This window comes from Aythya fuligula, chromosome 7 (genome assembly GCF_009819795.1).
Source record: "Aythya fuligula isolate bAytFul2 chromosome 7, bAytFul2.pri, whole genome shotgun sequence".
NCBI classification, from domain to species: Eukaryota; Metazoa; Chordata; class Aves; order Anseriformes; family Anatidae; genus Aythya; species Aythya fuligula.
This window is the reverse complement of record NC_045565.1, coordinates 37,440,123-37,461,321: the sequence shown is the minus strand read 5'-3', so window position 1 is coordinate 37,461,321 and position 21,199 is coordinate 37,440,123. Positions and strand designations below refer to the sequence as shown.

The 21,199-nt window shown below is 42.6% G+C and overlaps 1 protein-coding gene across 3 annotated transcripts in view; it reads right to left on the bottom strand.

Annotated features, from left to right (window-relative positions):
• The window catches only part of INPP5A (inositol polyphosphate-5-phosphatase A), a 240,465-nt gene that overhangs the window by 161,687 nt on the left and 57,579 nt on the right, over positions 1-21,199 (bottom strand). For all 3 annotated transcript variants that reach the window (XM_032191089.1, XM_032191091.1, XM_032191090.1), the window contains exons 3-4: positions 10,124-10,224; positions 8,078-8,165 (exon numbers count right to left, since the gene is read on the bottom strand). In XM_032191089.1, coding sequence (XP_032046980.1) covers positions 8,078-8,165; positions 10,124-10,224 — 189 coding nt within the window. The remainder of the gene's footprint in view (positions 1-8,077; positions 8,166-10,123; positions 10,225-21,199) is intronic.

Sequence of the window (21,199 nt, the reverse complement as noted above, 5' to 3'; positions counted from 1 at the left end):
GAAGGGAAAAGCTGCAAGGCTGTAATCATACCTCCAGAAACATGTGCATTGGTGCCTGGGAGATTTCATTTTACTACAATACTATGGCTTAAGACTAGAAACGAAGTCTTACTTCCCCAGCTTGACTTATTTTTCAAAAAATATTATTAAGAAAACAAACTCAAATACAAACTAAAGTCCATTGGAAAGGATAAAGGGGAAGAAAATTAGAAGATGGGAAGATGCTCACATAAGGAACAAGAAAATTCAAAGCAAGACTAGAGTAAAAGATGTGCCTTGCTAGAAAACCTACTCCAAAATCTCCCGCTTGGCAATAAATTTAAGATTATTCTCAACATCACAGTAGCAAAAAGGCATCCTCTTGGTTTTTCCGTAACCCAGAAAGCTGTGCTCTTCTCAGCCAAGGCTGCAAAGGACAGACGTGCTGTGTGTAGGTTTCAGTGTGCACTCACAGTATTTTGCTTGCAAAGTTTAAACGTTTTGCTGCGGTGCAAAAGTGTCCTTATCAAATGAGGCTCCCCACAAACTCGTTCAACAGTGAGACATGGGTTAACAATGCAAACTAGTACTTCAGCTCCACCTCCTGGAGAAAATCTGCATTTTTGCAAAACTAAAAACTCCTTAAAAATTATTAATGGAAAAATGGTCTGAGAACTAATCAGGCATGTGAATTTCCCCTATATTCAATTCAATTATGTCTCTCTTCCTAAATCATTTTTTTTTTATTTAACAAAACTCTAAACTGCCACTGCTAATAAGCTCAGAAGAATCAGTGTACACCATTCATTTCTGGGAACAGGCCGATATTTTCTAAGACCCATTAATAACTATGACAGGATTTATGTACAAGATAAATTCAATTCAATTTCCTTTTTCAATTAATGGCCAATTATTCGAACTCAGCTCAACCAAAAATATTACTCAAGTATCATTAATCTAACAAAAATTAACTTTACTATTCTCTTAGTAATGAGGTGATATAATTTTAAGGTAAAATAATGAATTTTAATAAAATGTTTTCTGCCTTTATTTTTAGGATCACTGCTTGCCACTGGATCCCACTGAGTCACCGTAAATCAGGTTATTATTATTAGGGGAAATGACTTGACCAAAACTCCCTCTTTAGAACCTACCTTACAACACCCTGTGCTCTACCTGGAGCCCTGCACCCAGCTCCGGGGCCCCCAACACGAGGACAGGGACCTATCAGAATGAGTCCAGAGGAGGCCACGACGATGATGAAGGGGCTGGAGCACCTCTCCTACAGAGACAGGCTGAGGGAGCTGGCGGTGTTCAGCCTGCAGAAGAGAAGGCTCCGGGGAGACCTTACAGCAGCCTGCCCGTGCCTAAAGGGGGCTGCAGGAAAGCTGGGGAGGGACTCTGTCGGGTGGGTGGTGAGAGGACAAGGGGGAATGGCTTTAAACTGAAAGAGGGGAGATTTAGATTAGATGTTAAGGAAGAAATTCTTTACTCTGAGAGTGGTGAGGCCCTGGCACGGGTTGCCCAGAGAAGCTGTGGGTGCCCACCCCTGGCAGTGCCCAAGGCCAGGCTGGGGGGCTTTGGGCAGCCTGGGCTGGTGGGAGGTGTCCTTGTCCATGGCAGGGGATTGGAATTAGATAACCTTTAAGGTCTCTTCCAACCCAAACCATTCTGTGATTCTATCTCACCTAATTTAGAAGTCATTTTACAACTAAAAATTACTGGTATAGAGTGCAGAGAGCCAAGTAAAAGCAATCAGGAATATATTCTTAACCACCATCTGTACATTATGGTGATGCACGTATGTATTTACATAGTCCAAGAGAAAATGTCTGTGTTCCTGCAGCATTTGAGCATTTCACCTCTTTTAGCTTGTTTATCCTCACTTTCTCTCTGCTGTTCCACCTGACTGACTGCTGCAACCCACGCCTGCATCAAGCCAGTGCCAGGGCAGTCTGTAGTGAGGGCCACTGCTGCAGCTGCCTGTGCCCAGCTGGGACACATCGCCTCAGTCCTGGGAAAGCTTCGGGGGGCAAGAAGCTGGCTTCGTGTACAGCCAGGTGGGGACATCATGGAACAGAGACAGCAGGGAGGCAGCAGGCAGCCCAAGCAACCCCTGTGCAACACGTGGGATTTGTGCCCCAAAGAGATGGTGCCACTGCAGCCCCAAGCATTTGCTAGAGATCTGCCCTCCAGGAGACCTACACACACATTCCTGACCGACCACGTGCTTTCATTATCTTCAGAAAGGCAATTATCAATCTCAGTAACCCATGCACAAAGCACGGGCAGAGGACTAATGCCTTTCAGGAAAACAAACAAACAAACAAAAAACAAACACAAACTTAGCTGCTGTCTTCTCCATTAATTATTACCTTTGTTGATTTCCTGGGTGGTTATTTAAGGGAAATTTAATTTCAGCAATTTCCCTCACAGAACTTGAGCTTTGGAAGAAGGCAACTATGTGAGAACAGCATTCTCCCTCCTCTCAATTTATTTACATTAGCCATGCAAAATATTTTAGTGGTTTGTGGATTCAGTGTTGTTTAAACAGTTCTTCCTAATATCAGAAAAAAAGTTGTTTTGGTTTGTTTGCTTTAGTTTGAAAGAAAGTCTGCTATGTAATACATCCTTACAAAGAGGAGCAAGCTGAAACTTCAACATGTCAAATGTATAGCCCAGCAGCATCTTTTTCATTGCAAGGTTATCTATCAGGGTGAGCAGATGACAAGCAGACAGGTAATTGAGGATTCTGTTTATTTTTTAAAATAAATCTATACTGAGAAGTAAAGCACCCACCTTCCTCGGTAGATGCTTCCACAAATCAGGCAAGATCTATAACAACCACACACAACTCTTAATATGCTCCCTGCAAATCTGAGGCACGAGCTGGTGACAAGCCTGCTCTCTGAGGTCTGCTTTGCTGGGAGTCCTCAGGATTTGACTTACTGCAATGAAGATTCTTTCTCCATCTACTGAAATGTGTGTTGAACAAAGAAACTATGTTTGAAGATGTTCAGGGATTTCTTCTGCCTTCCTTTAACAATGAAAAAAATGCATTTGCTAAGCAGTATAAAACTGTAATCGAATGTTCCAGAAATCAATAAATACAGAGCACCAAACAAAGCTACCTTTGATCTAATTACAATAGAAAATGTCACCGATTATACTGACATGCTTTCCCATAAAAATAATTATTGATTTGATGAAAACATCAACTTGTTTTCAGCTGAAACTTCATCAACTTATGTTGCTTCAGCATGAATGCTCTTATTCCAGAATAAAAGTGCCTTATTCACAGTTAGCTTACACTATTTAAGAAGCATCCACAGACAAGGAGCTCATCAAAACCAACTATTTTTGAGTAACTCTTCTGGTGGAGAAGCTGGAAAATTTATAATCTACCCCTTACATGAAATATACAATAAAATTAACCCAGAAGATAGATGCTAGGAAACTGGAAATAAAAAAAAATAAAAAAGATCAACACAACTGTAGAGATCTGTGTAACTAGGAGTGAAGTCCACTGGATACGCTTAGACTGTGAAATAAATAGAACAATTGTACTGAACTTCTTAGCTTTCCAGGCTTTTACCAATCTCTGTATTTGACTTGCCTTCTCTCTTCACTAATTATATAGTCTAAAGCAGAAAATAAATTGTACCTTCTGGATTACATTTTATGAGACAAAAAAAAAATCATTGGTTTAAAAATTTAGGTGAATTTAAAAGAAACGTACAGGAGGCTGCAAATAGCATTTAGCAAGCTATTTGGTTATCTGCACATTTCTGTCTAGCACATGAGTCAGTTTTGTCCACGTAGGTTTGCTCTCACTATTTCCAGTCACAACCGGACTACTAGAGCTGCCCCTTTGGTTCACCTGAACCTTCTGAGAAACCATCTTTTTGCCTGCAGAGGCTGTCGCCCACAGACCTCATTCATAACTGTTGGGAGCTCTCAGCTCTGACACTGTCATATTCCCAGAGCTGATATGCATTAGCTCTAATGTAGCAGCTTTCTGCCAAGAGATTAATCTCCAGATCATTTTAAAATTTTATAAAACCGCGCATCGCTGAAGCGTGACATGACTTACTTGGCTCACATATGCGCGCGTGCTGCCCCGCAGGCCGGGCGCGATTCCTGCTGGGAGGCTCCCGAGCTTCACCCTGAGGCCTGGGGCCGGGCTCCCCTCCCAGCCCTGCCCGGTGGCTTCAAGCCCCGTGCCCACAAGCTACAGCCAGTGGGACCCAGCCCGATCCACCCCGCGCACCCTATTTGTTATTTTCTATGGCAATCTCAATTTTTTGGTGCACATTAATTAAGATAAGAGTGGAACAAATTCCCAGCAGCTTCAGCCCGTCACCTATGGGACAACAAAAGCCAGCCAACCAAACCACATTCTCTCCCTCGTCATGAGAGCACCCACGACCCTGAGCCTAGAACCAGCCCGTTTTAAAACTAGATTTGACATACAGGACCATAAGTAACAGACGCTTCTATTAAGTTTTGCATGTAGGATGCACCATTTTAGTCCTTAGTACATAGTGAGTTACTGCAGTCTTCAGAATCAAATCACTGCCAAGAGACACTTTGATATCACATTCTTTTGTCGTCTCACAGGACTCTTGTGGAACTTGCACCCTCTGCTTCCCTTCAACTGGAAGAGAGAGGCTGTGTGCTGAAGGGACAGACTACAGAATACATTTCCTCACTCTCAGTCCTAGTGCGGACAAGCAGCGTAACTGTGGGCAGCAAAACCTGATTTAGCTTTGAAGGAGCCAAGCCAAGGAAAGTCTTGTGGAAGAAATGTTGCCAAAACTTCTAGAAAAGGGGATATTAGAGCAGCAGGGCTAAAGGTTAGCCAAACTACAACTACTTGGGCTTCTCCACTTCTAAAGAAAACATATGCAACAATATATGTGATAAATGTTTATATTTCAAAGAGAGAGAGGTAACAACATAATTATAAGGTAGCGTCTGTTGCCAATTCCATGCCCTAGAAGGGATGGAAAAAAAGCCCACAAAAGTTATAAGACCTTTGCAATCAAACAGAACTAATGAGGAAACAGGGAGACGCATAACATTGCGTGAGCCAAGCCACACTGGAGATAAGAATAAAACTTTACCCTACATGGACACAACACAGTGGTAAAATCCCTGTTCAGATAGTCACCCAGTCCGTAAGTTACACGCACACAAACATTGAACCTAGGAGCTGAACCACTGCCAGTTCAAATCACATGTGTAAAACGTCATTTATATGAATCTTTGATTTAAGACAGTAGTCTTAAGAAGTATGTACATGGTTGGTCAACATTACACACCAACAAGCAGACTATAAGAAATCTAAAGGTTATGAAGCTTAGCGTGAAGGTGCATCCCAATTGCTCTTTTCTAGGTTTTCTGGCTTCAATTCCATGCCACTGCTACAGGAAATCCAATGAGGAAGGTATAAAATACCGCTCTATCAGGCCGTACTTTCTCCTGATTATAGTATTATACAATGTAATTAAATCACCTTTCCTTCCTCGTTTTACTCCTTTTTCACACTGAACTCATTCAACTCTAAAAGGTTCTTCAAGGGTTAGAAAGAATGACATGCAGAAAAAAGCCAGAAATATCTTTCTGTGGATCACCTCTGTCTTTTAAATAGGCTTTAAAATTTCCATTGAAGAACTGGATGCCAAAACACCCATGCTGACTTTACTGTGGTTGTATACAGAGGCAAAAATCACCATCTGAATTATACTCCTTCTCTACTACTTACATTTTCAAGGACTGCTTTTCTTCTTGAGCCACAGCAAGCAAGGGGAGTTCATTTCTTGTTTGCAAAAGTATCACCTCTAAATCTTTTCCAGAACTGTTCCTTCCCAGTCAGGGAGTCCCACTCTCAACTGCAGACACCATACCAACATGCAATTGTCCTACACTCATTGTTATTTCCCAATACTTTTGTTATTTGTAGATTATCAGCACTAATTTTACATTTACTGCCAGGTTACTAATACAGATGATAGATACTAAATCTGGAGAAGATCTGAGGGCTCCTTCCTACTGTGATGATCTCCATTCGAAACTGATTAGCCACTTCCTAGCCATTCAGCACTGCTTTGCAGACACGTGTAGCATTATTTACAAACAGCATGCATGCACTGTTTAAGAAATTTGTTTTATATCTTACTTTTCAACAGATTTAGTTACTAGTTCAACAAAGTAATTTCATCGGTTTATAAATACACACTTGCTTGGTTAGCCTATTTTCACTGGAAACTATCGGTACAAGCAATCCTTTACTTATTTCCCTCCCTCCTTTATTGACCGACTATTTTGACAGAAGTTTTTTTTTCCAGATAGGTCTAGTTTTAATAAAATACAGGATGAAAAGAAAAAGATATGCAAGGTAGTGTTTATGACAGGAAAGGGGGAGTTACAATGGTGGCTATGGAATCCTGCAAGAAAGCCGTGCCTGGAAAAAATTGCTAGTATCTGAAAGAAGAAACCATGTTATTTCTTGAATTTGGACCTTTGTAAAACACAGAGCTCTTCAGAGACACAAGTGACAAATATTCTGTCTAGGATTGCTGTCAACCACTTTATGAACCTTTTATCTGCCACAGGGACATCAAAAGAGCATACCTCATGTTATGTACAAAAACTTAAAACACTATAGAGAATCATGGCCATCTTTACTAAACGAAGAAAGTTGCAGGTACTTTGTTATAGATTGCATTAGTCTCACTGCAGTTTTCCCAAATTCAAGTCACTGATGATTATTCCCTTTTCTCATAATCATGGAAAAGCCTAGGTTGGCAGGGATCCCTGGGGTCAGACCCCCTACTAGAAGTGGATCCGTTTTGCGGAGCCCCGGCACTCCACTTGCCCTCGCGGGAGGTGCTCGCTGCAGGGTCCTCACAGCCCTGTGACAGCTCCTCCAGGGGCTCTTTGCTAGGTCACGGTTCTGAGCTACAAGCAACTGCAAAACACAGTTCTGTCCCACTGCTCTTTATCTTCCAGGGCTTCCTGAACACCTCCTGCCCACAGTTTTAATGCTACTGACATGAGATCTGTCCACTAAGATTCAGTAAAGCCAATAATGTTATTTTTCTCCCTCTTTAATGAGAAAAAAAAAATCTAAGTATCCTACCTCCAGTTCCAGCTTCCCTGGGCTTCTAGCCACAGTCATTCAAAAATGAATAAAAATATTTCCTATTAGTTTCTATTCACCTTCACACGCTACCACACTGGGATTTATGTGCACATGGGGGGTGCTGTTTACTTGTTTGAACTCCATGTCCTCAGTGCTGCATCTGGCCACTGCCCCCCTGCCCTTTTGTCATTTGCTTTGAACGCGAGAGCCCAGCTCCAGATGACATCAGGGCCTGACAAAAGATTCTGAGAAATACCTCAGGGGAAAAGGAAGCTGCTGTACTGGATAGAAGGGAGGTGTCACTAATTAACCACTAAAGGACCATTCTTTCTTGTACAATCTAGTAGCAATTAACTAAATAGAACACTAGTTCTATCTACATATTGTGCAATCCTGGTGATGACCATACACTCCTGCCTGCTCTGTGTAACAGGCGACTGCACACATGCTTCATTTATGTGTACATTTACACCTAAACATCACTCTCATACCAGTGGAAACCTGTGCTCTCTTCTCACATTCCCACACTTGAGCCAGTCTGTGAATCAGTTCTAGGGATCTGCAACAAGTCTGGACTACTTGCAAGCTCTGCTCCCAGCTAATCGTGCTCCAGATCTGGCACCACCTAACTGTCAGACAGTCAAACAGCTTCTTCAACAGAAGGTAATTCTGATCCACCGAGAAGGTTGTTATAAAAAAAAAAAAAAAAAGACAATCATTTTAAACAAAAGAAAAGACTTTCTGTGAATCATACTATTCTATGTACTTTTCAATGGATGCACTTCTGTGAAACCAGCATTTACATATCTTAGAGTAAATACTTTTAGTAAAGATGTAATCCTCATCATGATGTAAACTGCTCACATACACACACCAACCTAAAAACCTCAACAGTTTAATAGAATAAAATCACTGTCTGTTGAACTAAACTTATTTAATAAAGAAACTTACCGTAAAATGTTCCTGTGATTTATAGTTCTCATCCAGGTAAACTCGAGCTCTGTTGTAGTCTTTCATTGCATCACTTGATAATAATTCTCTAAAAGACAAGAGATTGAAAATATGAAAGGACATGCAAACATATTATCTTGCCTTAGCATCATTCTCTGTACTGAAATGTCCTCAATATCACACAGAGGAACTGCCGGCTTCCAACCCATATTGGAATAAAAGTTTCCTGTGGTACGGCCATTTGCTTACATGCTGAGAACATCACCTCCACTTTCAACACAAAATCCCAAAATGTCTAAGTGCCATTTGGACACTGTCGTGAAGGACTCAAGTCTCTGGACATCTGAAAATTACATAAAATTGGGCAACTTGTGCTAACCACTCCATGATCTCAACCTTAAGAGCTTTGTTTTTTTCAACTCCGTTACTTGCAGGGTGAAAGCAGTCTTTTGACTTGATAGAAGTTGGCTTTCTAAAAGCAGCTCGTTGAGGACTTTGCCATTTGTGCCTTGGAGTGGTACATGATGCTGGTCCAGGTGCTCTTGTAGGTGACTTAAGAAAATGAGGCTCATCTGAAGGTGGTTAGGGAGTATGAAGGGACACAATCCTCCAGTATTCAGATGAATTTTGATGCCACAAAACAAGCCCTTGGTACAGCTATCTTTTGGAAGTCAGGCAGGCTTCTGCTGAGCCTTGTTACCCAAAGGGTGATTTTCTCTGTGCTAGACTTGGTGAGCCATGCTCCAAGCTAGTGAACATCGAGCAGGTGGGTGGGCTGCTCCGGGGTGCCTGCAGGAGCTCCCTGCTGCCCCCTGCCCGGGCTGGCACACAGCAGCCGTGGGGACGATGGCCCTTCATCCCCCAGCAAGCGGAGGGGCCCGAGACATTTCTCTCCTTCCACCTCTGTCTGACACAAAGGAAGCTGACAGCCTGGCACGTGAACTCATGCAACAACACCGCACTTCATCAGCTCACATGCTAGAGAGTCTGCTCATTTCAAACCACGATTTCATTGTAAATGCGTAAAATAGACCAGGTGTCAAGAAAAGAAAGACAGCTTTTACACAAACTTATGCAACACGTACACATTACAAATGCAGGGTTGCCTCAGTGGCATTTACTCCTCAAGCCACTGGCGCAGCCCGCAGAAGAGGAGCAGCAGAGGGCACTGCTGGACCGCTGTCACTGCCACAGCCGGGCGCCACGAGCCCCATCCTCACACTTAATTACATCGCATGTGCCCACTGTAAAAACACCCTCTGCAAGTATATGCTGCACCTCTCTGGATACCAGAAAGAGGGATAAAGAAAAGCTAAGAAAGGACTACTGGAGCTATTGACATCACTCACGTAACCAACAGGCTATATTACTTCAGCAGGAGGCTTGGAGCACTGCTGCCTCCTGCATCTAGGAGCAAGTGCAAACAGGCGAGGATTTTAAATTCAGTGACTTAATTTTTTGATCCATATTTTCTAACTCTGCATCCATGAAGTATTTTTATAGAAAATTATTTCATTTACAGAGAACTTTCTAATGGAGCTGCAGCAACAGCAGTTACTGAAAGTTAACAAATTAATACAGTCTTGCCTTAAGATTCATCCCCAGTCTACACACGTAACAAATAACTTATTTCTGACTTTTATTTCTTACTTCCTCAAACTCTGCACATTAGATTTGCTGATGATTTTGACAGGATTCCTTCTGACTAAATGCTCAAGTTAGGACTCTATTCACCCTGATTTATAAACATTGCATATTTTTGTAAATCATCTGTGCTTTCAGTATTGCTTGCCTTATATCAACTTCTGTCCAACTCACACCAATTTCCCACCGTCACCAGCTATTTAAAACATCACCGTTATGAGAAGACGCTGGGAAACATCTACCCCAACTACTGCATAGAAGCACATATGCCTAGTAACTTCCTCCTGCAAAGTCATATGACGTCAAAATTTCAGTCTATACACTTTAAAATGCTCTGCACACTTAATGACTTCTGCCTGGAATAATATGCTAGCAATATAAAGCAACTTTGCAGCTACTTACTTAACAAACTTGTCCACATGAGACATGGAAGCTTCATAGTTTTTTCCTCCAAATTCTTGACAGTGTAAAGCCATGAAGTGGGGTTTGTGTGTATGTACAACCTGAAACAAACAGATAAACAAATCTTTAAAAAAAATGCATTCACAACTGTTAACAGACAGAACAAATGATCTAAATCCAGATGTGTTCTTTCTGAAAGTAGGAATATCAGCTATTATCTGAGAAGCAACTGGCAGAGCAGTAATAAGCAGTAAGTGGAGCATCACTTGTTAGTACACATAAAAGATTTATAATACACAATAATAATCTCAAATGTTTTAAGTTTTCCCCTCTAGGGCCCTTCAGCATCCTAGTAGCCCTTCTCTGGACGCTCTCCAACAGTTTCACGCCCTTTTTGTGCTGTGGTGCCCAGAACTGCACACGGTGCTTGCGGCAAGGCCACACCAGCGCAGCACAGAGTGGAAATTATATATATGGACATATTTAACACTGGAGACACGTAAAGCCATCACACTGTTTTAAAAGCTAGTCTTGTGTACCACAAGTATCTTCAATATTAAATTGTCAGCCCTAGGATACAATCATGCTTAAAGAAGTAGAACATATGCTTTTTTGCTATGCATCAAGTCTAACATGCAGCATTTATATGCTTGCTGCTGTTTGAAACACATTATTTTGCCCTTGCAAATTTTCTCTGTGTTAACTCCATCCAGCATTGCAAACAACCAGTTTAAAAAACATTTCTGTGTTGGTATTAAGTCTCTACAACTCATATTTAACATTTTATCATCTTGCAAAATAACGGGCACAAGCTACAGAACCACTTCAATTTTTTGAAGGGGTAAGTATGAACTAGCCAAGTCCGCACCAATGCGAACACACCAGGCAAACAACAAGTTAAAAATCTGACTGGGTGTTATTTTTGACTTGCTGGCACTCGGAGGTCCCAGCCGGCACAAAGGCCTCGCTGTCTGCACAGCCGTTCAGTGGCGGGACGGCCTGGTTTCGGCGAGCCACTTGGAGCAGAACAAGAAGCCACCTCCGGTCCCTCCAGGCGCTGGCACTGGGACTGCTGGGGCCGCCGGCCAGGCCTCACCTCCCCACCGCAGAGCCCACCGCGCCCTGCCCCACTCTGGCACCGGGCTGCCGGTGCCAGGCAAACACACACGACTACTGCAGGGCCTCCCGACTGCAACTTGGTGCAGTAAGTAGCTGAAAAAACATCAGGGAAATCCCTCCTTTCAGACTTTTTTTTTTTTTTTTTTTTTTTTTTTTTTGCTGCTGATACCCTGCAACTCTGAAAAGGGAACGAGGCAATAAACCTTTGCCGTTGTGATTTTAATAGTGCAAACTAACAATGACCAACAAGTAAAGAGTCTTTAAAAATGTTTCTCCCTTAAACCACGTTGCAATTTTTCTTTTGATCTGATGACAGGAAGCTAAACTCCTTAATTCCTGACTATGCAAATAACCTCATCAGAAATCAAAATAAATTAAATAGCAGCAAAATTTGAAATGCAGCAGCCTTCTCTTCCAGCGAGCAAGATGAGCTGTATTCCTGCCGTACCTGTAGCTAACGCCCCTTTGGTGCACCAAGATAACCGTGCCACGAGGGACCGACCACCGAACTGCACCGCAGCCCACGGGCACTGCTGCCACAGTGACTCGCCAAAACGCACGCAGGGGACATTGGCAGGTAGCAACGACCGTGCCATGGCCACGCGATGCCACGCGCCATGCCGTGCCGTCTGTCAGGCCCCCATTTCACCCCACAGGGTGAAGGCCGCACCAGGCCTGGCGGCCGCAAGAAGCCCAAAGGGGCTTACAAATGGCAGAGCCGGTGGGAATACAGCACGCACCCATTTACAGGTCGCCCCGTAAACTCAAGTAGCCAGGCTGCTAGCCTCAGCTCACAAAACCAAGATGAGAAGAGCTGCTGGCTTCTTCGTGATTTCTGACAAGTCACTTCTTCTTCCAAACCTGAGATTCCCCCTAACTGAAACAAATCTTGGTGTAGGTCTGTTTTGTGAAGCTTTTTGAAGTAAGGTACTGACAAGTGTAAAGGGGAGAAGTAAATGCCCTCTCCTACATGTATTTTGTGGATCTTTGTGCACTTCACTCGGACGCAAACTGGCGTTAATGAACAAACCGTGCTACACAGCAATCTCGTTTTAAAAACAGGCTGTCATCAGCAAGGACTGAGGACAAACTACAACAGGACCCAATAAAAAGTTCAACTGAAAAAAAAAAAAAAAAAAAAAAAGCAAAGTTCAGATAGGATAGATAAAAATACCCAGAGCCCGTGTAGTTTTAACCAACTCGGCACATGCACCTACTTTTCTGTTGATGTACATTTGATATAACTGTGAAAGCTTACATTAATACTAGCTGATTTCATAGATTTACAATTACAAGAGAAAGCTTCACGGAGAAAGTTTTTCTTCATCTATCTTGTCCAACACCACACTTGGTGCTGAATGGGACACGCATCTTTCAACATGGTTGTGAACACGCTCCTTCTCAGTACAGCCACCAACACTCAGGAGACAGGTTTTGATTTCCAAAAGTCTGAATATCTGCTTTTCCTTTTAGAAGACCAGTTAGACAGTAATGCCAGGCTCTGGAAAGGCTCTGGAGACCAAAATCTCAGGCGAACCTCTCCAGCGAGTGGTGGGCAATGGCAGGAGGGAGCGGAGCTGACCAGGCTGTCTGGGGGCTCTGCCTGCACAGCACACATGGTAAAACGGGCGAGCCCGTGCGGCTGCCCCTTTCTTCCCAAGGATAACACGCTGTGGAGCTGCCAGCCTCGCCCACAGGACAGGGAGCAAGCTGTGCTTCACAGCCACACCGCCAGTCTGAAGCTGTGCAAGGCAGGACCACCGCGCTTTTGCTTCAGCTCCTGAGTGCTCTCTCTCCTGCAGAGATGGACACTTCTGCTGTGCTAATTATCTTGCAAAGTCATGTGTCCAATTTACAATCACTATAAAAGTACACCATCCAACCAAACACCAAGCATCTACAGAAGCAACAACAGCGCAACATCCAAAAGCACAGGGGTAGCATCGCCTCGTGGGAGCCAGCAGCCCACCGTCAGAGTCCAGTAACAACCAAGGAGTAAACAAAGATCTCTGTGAAGTTTGATTGCTTAGTTGATTTTCTGTACTATCTAGGAGATAACTGTTAACTAAACCCAGGCTGTGAAGTCAAACTTCATAACAGAGCTTGTTTGCGGTCCCTAAACAGCATGCAGTCCCAACTCTCCATGTGCTCCAAATCAGTTTTGCTCCAAATGTCCAAACCAGTTTATTGCTCCAAATCAGTTTTGGCTTCCAACTACTGATCTTACCTATTTGGAGAGCTCTATGAAGTTACCACAATTAGAAAACAATTGTGACTATTTAATCTTGTAAAGCAAAAAAATCCAAGTCTAACTGTTTCAAAGTAACACATCTAGTAACTGCAAACAAAGCAAAAAAAGTACTGTCACAAAACAGGATACATTTTTAGTGCTACAATAGTTTGCATAGTATTAGGATCTCATCTTACAAAGCTAATAAAATGAATACATTGTTACGGTAAAAGTAAAATGAATGCTTTCAAAGAGGATCTAAGCATCAGCAATTCCACATGCATTAAGGATGAGTAACGGGGAGCCCTGAGCATGGGATTCTTGCAAAGAGAAAATGCTGGTGAAATTATTTGCTGTGCTACAGCAATAACAACAGAAAATATGGAAGTCTAGCAATTTCCAGAGTCTGAACTTAGATGCAGGACACATTTTTGTTCATATTCAAATCCCTGAGAGTCTGAAATCACAGCAGGTAAAATAACAACAAAAACATATATACGCCACTTTTTAAAATGAGGAAATGGCAGTGGCTTAATAGCAGTGGGAGGCCTTAGTGGCATTCCTTGGAGGTTACACCACAAAAACATACCTGAATACCAGCTACATCCTCTCTTATAATAAATACCCTCCAACTATGAGCAAATTGGCCTTGCTTCATTACCTTTTACTAGTTTTCTACTGTGATGAAAGAACAAACAGTACATAATAATGAATAATGAATGCTTCAGAGCTGAAAACTCTCAGTTGCCAGAGGTTACAGATCATATAATAGATCACATAAACACTGAATTTGCATCTGCAGTGGAACAGTATTTTTAAGAAGTTGGGCATTATTAATTTCTGGATACACAAAAGTAGTGTAAAAGAAGCACCAATGAAAAGTTCTTTTTTGGGGATATGGGTAATCAAGTATTATTATAATTATGGGTATCTAACTGGTATAGATATAAAACTGGTCAACAATATAGGATGCTTTTTCCCATTCCTATTTCTAACCTATGCTGACAGGAGAGAGGCGAGGGGATGGGGCAGAGGAGAGCGGCCCCGCGTTGTTGGTGCCCCACGCCTGCCTCAGCTCAGGGCAGAGGGCTGCTGGAGCAGCAGCAGTGCTGCGGGGCGCTGGGAGAGGACACAGCACCGCACGCCCTTACGGCCATGCAGCAGAGAGGCCAGCCTCTCACAGAAGGGGTACTGTGTGCACAGGGGTGAGGGCACTGCTTTCACACCTCGGTTCAAACAAGGCAAACGAGGAACTTGAACCTCTAACTTCCACAGCTAGGATCACTTAGAAATCTATTCATGTAGTTAAAGTATCGAACTGAAGCTTTTCCTGTAGTTTACATTTTCTTGTGCACTATAAAATTGTTAGGTTGGAGGTTGGACTCGATGACCTTGAGGTCTCTTCCAACCTAGAAAATTCTGTGATTCTGTGATAAAAGATGCAGTCAATTTAGCATCTGTAGTTCTAAAGCATTCAAAGTATTTGCAGTTTCTTTCTATTTTATGTTTTTGAGCATACAATTTTTGCAAGTGCACCACCAAGCAGCAGTCATCCAGAAAATCCAGCTTCTATACAGAATCGTACAACAGCTTGGGTGGGAAGGGACCTTAACGATCACCCAGTTTGTTGCCTTCTTTTGGACACTCTCTAAGAGTTCTGTATCCTTCTTACATTGTGGAGCCCAAGTTGTTTGAAGGTTATGCTGCACGAGATCGGGCAGTGAACCCTCTTCCCAGCTCATGGAGCAGCTGAGTGCCGCGAGGTGCTCGAGGCAGAGGATGGCGAGGAGAGCGTGGGTGCTGAGGGGTCCCAGTGCTGCCCCGCTCCCACAGCAAGACGGCCGGAGCCGGGCAGGACCGCGAGCGCTGCCGCAGGGGATGGACGGCGCCTCGCTTCTCTTCGCTTGCTAGGGGAGGTAAAGGTCGGTGTCTGGCCTGCAGGGGAGAACTGGTCCCCGCTGCTGCTGCAAGCCAGGGCTGTGCTCTGAGGGCACAGAGATATTTAAGGAAAGAAAAAGAAAGGCCGGGTGAAGGGGTTACCGCTGCGTGACCTCAACGCAGATTTGAATATCCACAGCTGAGCATTACTGCTGGGGTATTATTAGACCGCAGCGTGACCACAGCAGAGCAAGTCACTGCCTAGCAATTGCTACTTAAATTTTAATACAGTTTAATAGCACACAGTAAACTAGGGACAGGAAGAAACTGATCTGCGATTACTCATCACACAGGCTCACAACAGGTAAATCCATGAACGGCATTTTGAGCTCTCTGCATTTCACGATACCTAAGTGCCATTCTTCAGCAACTCCTGAAAGATTTTTCTTAAAACCCTTCAAAGTAACATTGCAATATGTTATCACCAGCAGCTATACACTCTCCTCTACCACCTTTTCAAGGTTTAAGACCTGGAGAAAGGACACTCACAGACCTCTCCTCACCCACGGCTCGGGGCTGGGGGACACCTGGGCTGCTCCCCAAGGTGCTCCGAGGGCCCGGGACCGCGACACCCACAGGTCAGGGGCCCCCAGCCCTGGGACGCCTGTGCTCCGGCTGCCCGGCTCCTGGTCCCTGTCCTCAGCCCCCGCTGCAGGCGGGGCTTTGCTTCCCATTTCGGTGCCTCTCCTCCCCTGGCTGCCCTCCCCGGCTCTCCTTCCCTGCAGCCCCAGCCCGTGGCTTCCACCTCCATGGTCTTCAAAGGAAGGACAAAGCACAGCTCTTTAACTGGCTAAAAACTGAAAACGGGGGGCTTCCAAGTCCCTACTCTGCAACCTGCAGGCTGTACAGTTTTGTAAAGAAGCGGTCACTACCAGCATGTGACTATGTTTATTTTTTCAGATCAGAAATTAAATATTTTTCTAGGTCTCATTTACAGAATAAAGATTTTTTTTTCTCCCCTGGATGTTTCCTCCAAAACTCAGAGTAAGGCACATACATAGAAATTTTCAGCTTAAGCTAGTAGATTTTGAGTATCAGCGATGAGAGCAATATTAGAGAAGAAAAACAGTGAATTATTTAGTAATCATAGGGATAGGGGGAAAATTAATGTCAGTTAAACAAGCAATAATGGTTTTAACTATCAACTTTGGTTTAAGTTCGATGTGCAAGTTACTGTAATTTCTGTATCTAAGAATAACAAGACTTTCCACAATATGACTATATATATATAAAAAATATATATATTATGACTATATATATATTAGTGTATATATATACTAATATATACATGACTATAAAATATTAAATCATTTTTCATGCTATTCACGAGGGTTATATGCAAACTAATTCTCAGAACAAAATAATGTTTTTAAGGTTGTTACAGCTAAGTTTCACTGATATGTGCACTGATAACCTAACGCTGAAAAATCAGACATTATTTACATTAAGTCTGTGATTTTAGTCAGTATCAGAAAACTATGCTGCCTGTTTTAACATCAGTTCTACCTGTAACGCTGAAAGTTGCTCTAAATCACTTTTTTCCATACGACCTATTTTTTGGTCTGAAGTCACAGACAACGCCTAATGTTTCGCTCTGACATAGGAGTCCACGCCTTTTCAACCACAAGCACATCTTTGCTCAGGCGAAGACATTTTCAACTAAGTTAGCTGTGGCCAGCCCCTGGAAGAAAGGGACTTCAAAAACAAACCCTTGAGAGAACTGTCAAATGGAGCTGAGATACACCCACCAGAGGGCTGGCACGTCGGCAGCCCAGCATTTTGTCAGGGAACGCTGACAGGCTCGGCTGGGCACAGCAGCCGCCGGGCAGGGCACTGCCCCACCACCCCTGCCTCGTGCAGCACCCAGACCTCGCCACCGAAGTACGGCAGCTTGAGAAACGTGCCCAATTCTCACTTCAGTTTAGGTCTGCTCCCTGCCACGGCCACAAGAAGAATTGCAGGAATTGCCATCACCTTCCACATCCTCACCTCCACCTAAAAAATACTCAAAATGCAAGCTTTGTGTATGATCTCGTTTCTGCAGAAAAATCATACCCTCTTTCATGCATAAGGATAGATATGAAGAATGGCAACACAACCATTTGAGTCAGCAGCACCACACAGAGGAGAAAAGTAGATTTCTGTAATGTCTATAGCTACTAATGGGAATTTAATCATTTCCTTAATCTTGATGGCTTCTTTGCAGAGAGGAGGCACTGGCTGCAATGATGAACGAAGAAAAGCTTTAACCTAAGACTGGAAGTCCTGAACCTAGCCCCCTACCCCCAAACCAAAGCATGCTTTAAATACTGAGCAAAGCACAACCACTCGCTGTCCTTTCCAACTCCAAGCTTCACAAGCAGAAAAGCAAAGTCTCAGCTGGCAGCCAGCTCATTTAGTGCTCCTTTTTCCTCCTGTTCAACTAAAAAGCGAAGCACAGCTTGTACCTTCTCTACTGCAGCAAAAAGAGAGCCACAAAAAGAAAAAAAAATCAGCATGGCCTTTGTCAGCCTCATTAAAACACTTTCCATTCTCCACCAAAGGGGGGGGAAGAGGGGGGTTCCTTTTTTTTTTTTTTTTTTTTTTTTTAAAAAGCATACAGGAGCTCCTTGAACTTTCCAGGCCAACAACATATAATTTGCTGTCCTAAAATAAGCTGCAAAATAGCAGCCAAATTCCTGGCTACAGCTTCACACACCCCGTGAGGTTGGGCCACAGGTCCCCGCGGCACCACGCCTCAGGTAGGGGATGGAGCATGGGGGAAAAGAGGAAGAACACGAGAGGAGAGGTGACATTTGTTTATTTACTTTATAGGTAATTTAAAATATGCTAACTTTAAAGTTAATATTGTAATCCACAGAAGAGAAGGAACACAGTGATCCTCAGTCATTTGGGGAATTTTATGGTGATATTATGCTTTAATTAGACGATGTACTTTGACCAGTTTGTTAAGCATTAATGGACAGGTGGATGGATTCCTCAGAAGCCTTTTCTTGTTCTTAAAATATCTCACTACTAAAGACACCGATGTGTTGTTTTTTTTTGTGTGTGTGAAAGCTTATCTAGCCCGGCTTGAAGCCTTCTTGCTGATCTACACATAATGAGAACACAATACCTGCTGCATATATCATAAGAAGTGTTGTGAAACCACAAAATGAACACCACGTATTCACTGATGGGAAAATGTACTGTAGCGAGAAGGATAAGCTGTACTATAAAGTTGACAATGGGAAACAAGAATGCAAGCAAGTTTGAGACCGGGGCCATTCCTTTCCTCTGAGCAGCCAGCCAGTTGCCAACGGCGCATCAAGCGCGCCCCCCGTTCAGTGCTACAGGACACAGACGGGAACGGCTCCGCCACTGGAGCGTGTTCCTTGGGGAACACGCCAAGGGCCGATACCCGTGAGGATCTGGAACTGAGTTCAGCCGGACTGCTCCTCCGTTTTGTTTCATTTTTCTTTGGGGGAAACTAGCAAATAGTAGAAAACTGGCAGTAGGCTACCCAGTGTTTGATAGTGAAATCAATTTTTAAATACAAAGTCGGCTGTCATCCAAAATGCAGACTTCAATTTTGCAAGACCAGAGACTGATGTATCCAAGGAAATCAGACCAGACAAAGCAACATTTCTCAGCTGTATCAATTGTGCTGTCAAAGGCAACAAAATAGCACAGTACTTTGAGGGCTACTATGTTGTAATTTGTCATTAAAAACACACGTGAAATTTAAAATATTTTTTCCATTTGCATTTCTCAGACTGTGTAATTTAACAGCATTAGATTTTTCATGTTAACAATCACATTAACATATTAACAATTCATATTAACAATTCTAGATATTTGTAGAACAATGACAGAAGTTTAAAGATCTCAGCATGTGACATGTAAATGTTATTTTAGTCCTCCACATGCTACCACATTCTGGGAAATGCATATAGCAAATAATCCATGATAATGCAGATTATGACCTGTATCTACCTTTCACAGCAATTGAAATGTCTATTTTAATTTGTTGGAACTTAAAAACAAGCCACAAAAATGCTCCTTCATTAATATGTTGACATCTATTCAAAGATGAAGACATTCTCTATTATGGGGTTTTCTTTCTAGAAACATTTTTACCAGAGTGCTTTCTTTTTGTGGAGATTATTTTGACTGCTTGCAAAAGGACTTCATCCTCAGAAGTTATGCAAACTGTATTGACACAACTACATATGCAAATTGAATTCCTCAGAAGAATGGAAAAAAATTGTGGTCTGCGGTTTATCTGGGTTTCGAGTTTATGAAGAAGTATTAAGAGTCTTCTTGTAAGTCATTTTCCAGTGCTTCTGATGCACCTCAATTTGTAGAGGGCTTCCAGCAAGCGTGCACAATACAAAGTTAAAAAAAATTCTGAAGTCGTACGTTTACTAGGTTGCTATGTAGTCTAGTGTCAGGACTGTGCAGTGCTACTTTTAGTACAAGCATATTAGTCTCTTCCCTAAAAAGCTTTTTGTATAACCTATAATTCCACTTCCTACTGCATTCGTGAACACAGTATAAACAGCAATCCCACTGAACACACGGATGAAACGAAGAAGGGTTCAAGGCTCCTGGACTGCACTGTTCCTCAAAACAAGCCGAGGACTGCCTGTCTCACACTACTGCTGGTGACAAGCGGAACTGGTAACTTTTTTGTTTTAAATATAGCTTTCTCAGATTGCAGATATGGAAGGCGGAGAAATGGAGAGGGAGGAAGGACATAGTGAAACTACTGTAGCTGAGAGATGGGTTCAGGTCTGCTGCAGTTACACTTCAGTTGATCAGAATAATCCTGGACCTGTCCAGCCACGTGGGAGTGTCAATGAATCATTTTCTCCCTATTTTGAACTTCATACGCATGATATTCACTGGAGCAAAGACAGACCAAGTCCAGTTACACATTAGTGGTCTCTGCTCTGGGATACTAGCAGCTCTCTTTTTCCCCTCCTCTTCCTGTTTTCCACAAAGTATTTGGAGACGTTTCCATAGTGCTCACCCCACTTTAGTAACAACTGGAAGTGTACGGAGTCTTGCCAGTAGCCAGTAAATATGCAGAAGTAATGTGATGCTACAAAATAGGCAGTGATCTGAAAAAATATGGGTTTTATCTATTTATATCTACTTTATATTTTCTTCGTAGAGTCTTTTCAAAAGATGTGCAGAGGTTTCAAATCAGAATTAGCTGAAGAAACCTCCACCATTTGAGCACCACATACATATGGCAGTAATTAAACAAGACGGAAGAAGAAAAATAAATCAGGTTAATCTTTTGTGAAGCTGACAGATAGTGTGGAATATAAGACTGGCTATTTAATTTCAGGCTTTTGTAATTACATTAAACTTGCCAGAAAAAAAAGCGAACTGCACTGTTTTACAATATTGCAGATTGCATGTACTTGACCTTGTAAATAATTACAAGATGTTCTGAATTACAAAAAAAAAAACAACGATAAAATATCAAAAGTCAAGTTTGCTGTATGATGTGGTTTCACTTTAAAACTCGAACAGCAGAATACTGTTACATTAACCATTTTTATATAGGAGATTTAAGCATGCTTAAAGGAACCTGAAAATCTGTCAATTCTGGCAGATATAAATTGTCACAGTGAAACAGCACTTAATAATGCTAAACAGAAAGCATAACACCTTGGGGTTCCTTTAGTGCTCATTTTCCATTGCTTACTTGCTCGTTTCTGCATGAGATCAACAAGTAAAACAAATCTCTACTGCAAAACCAGAATTTGTTAGAGCAGCTTTTATGCTCAAAAAAG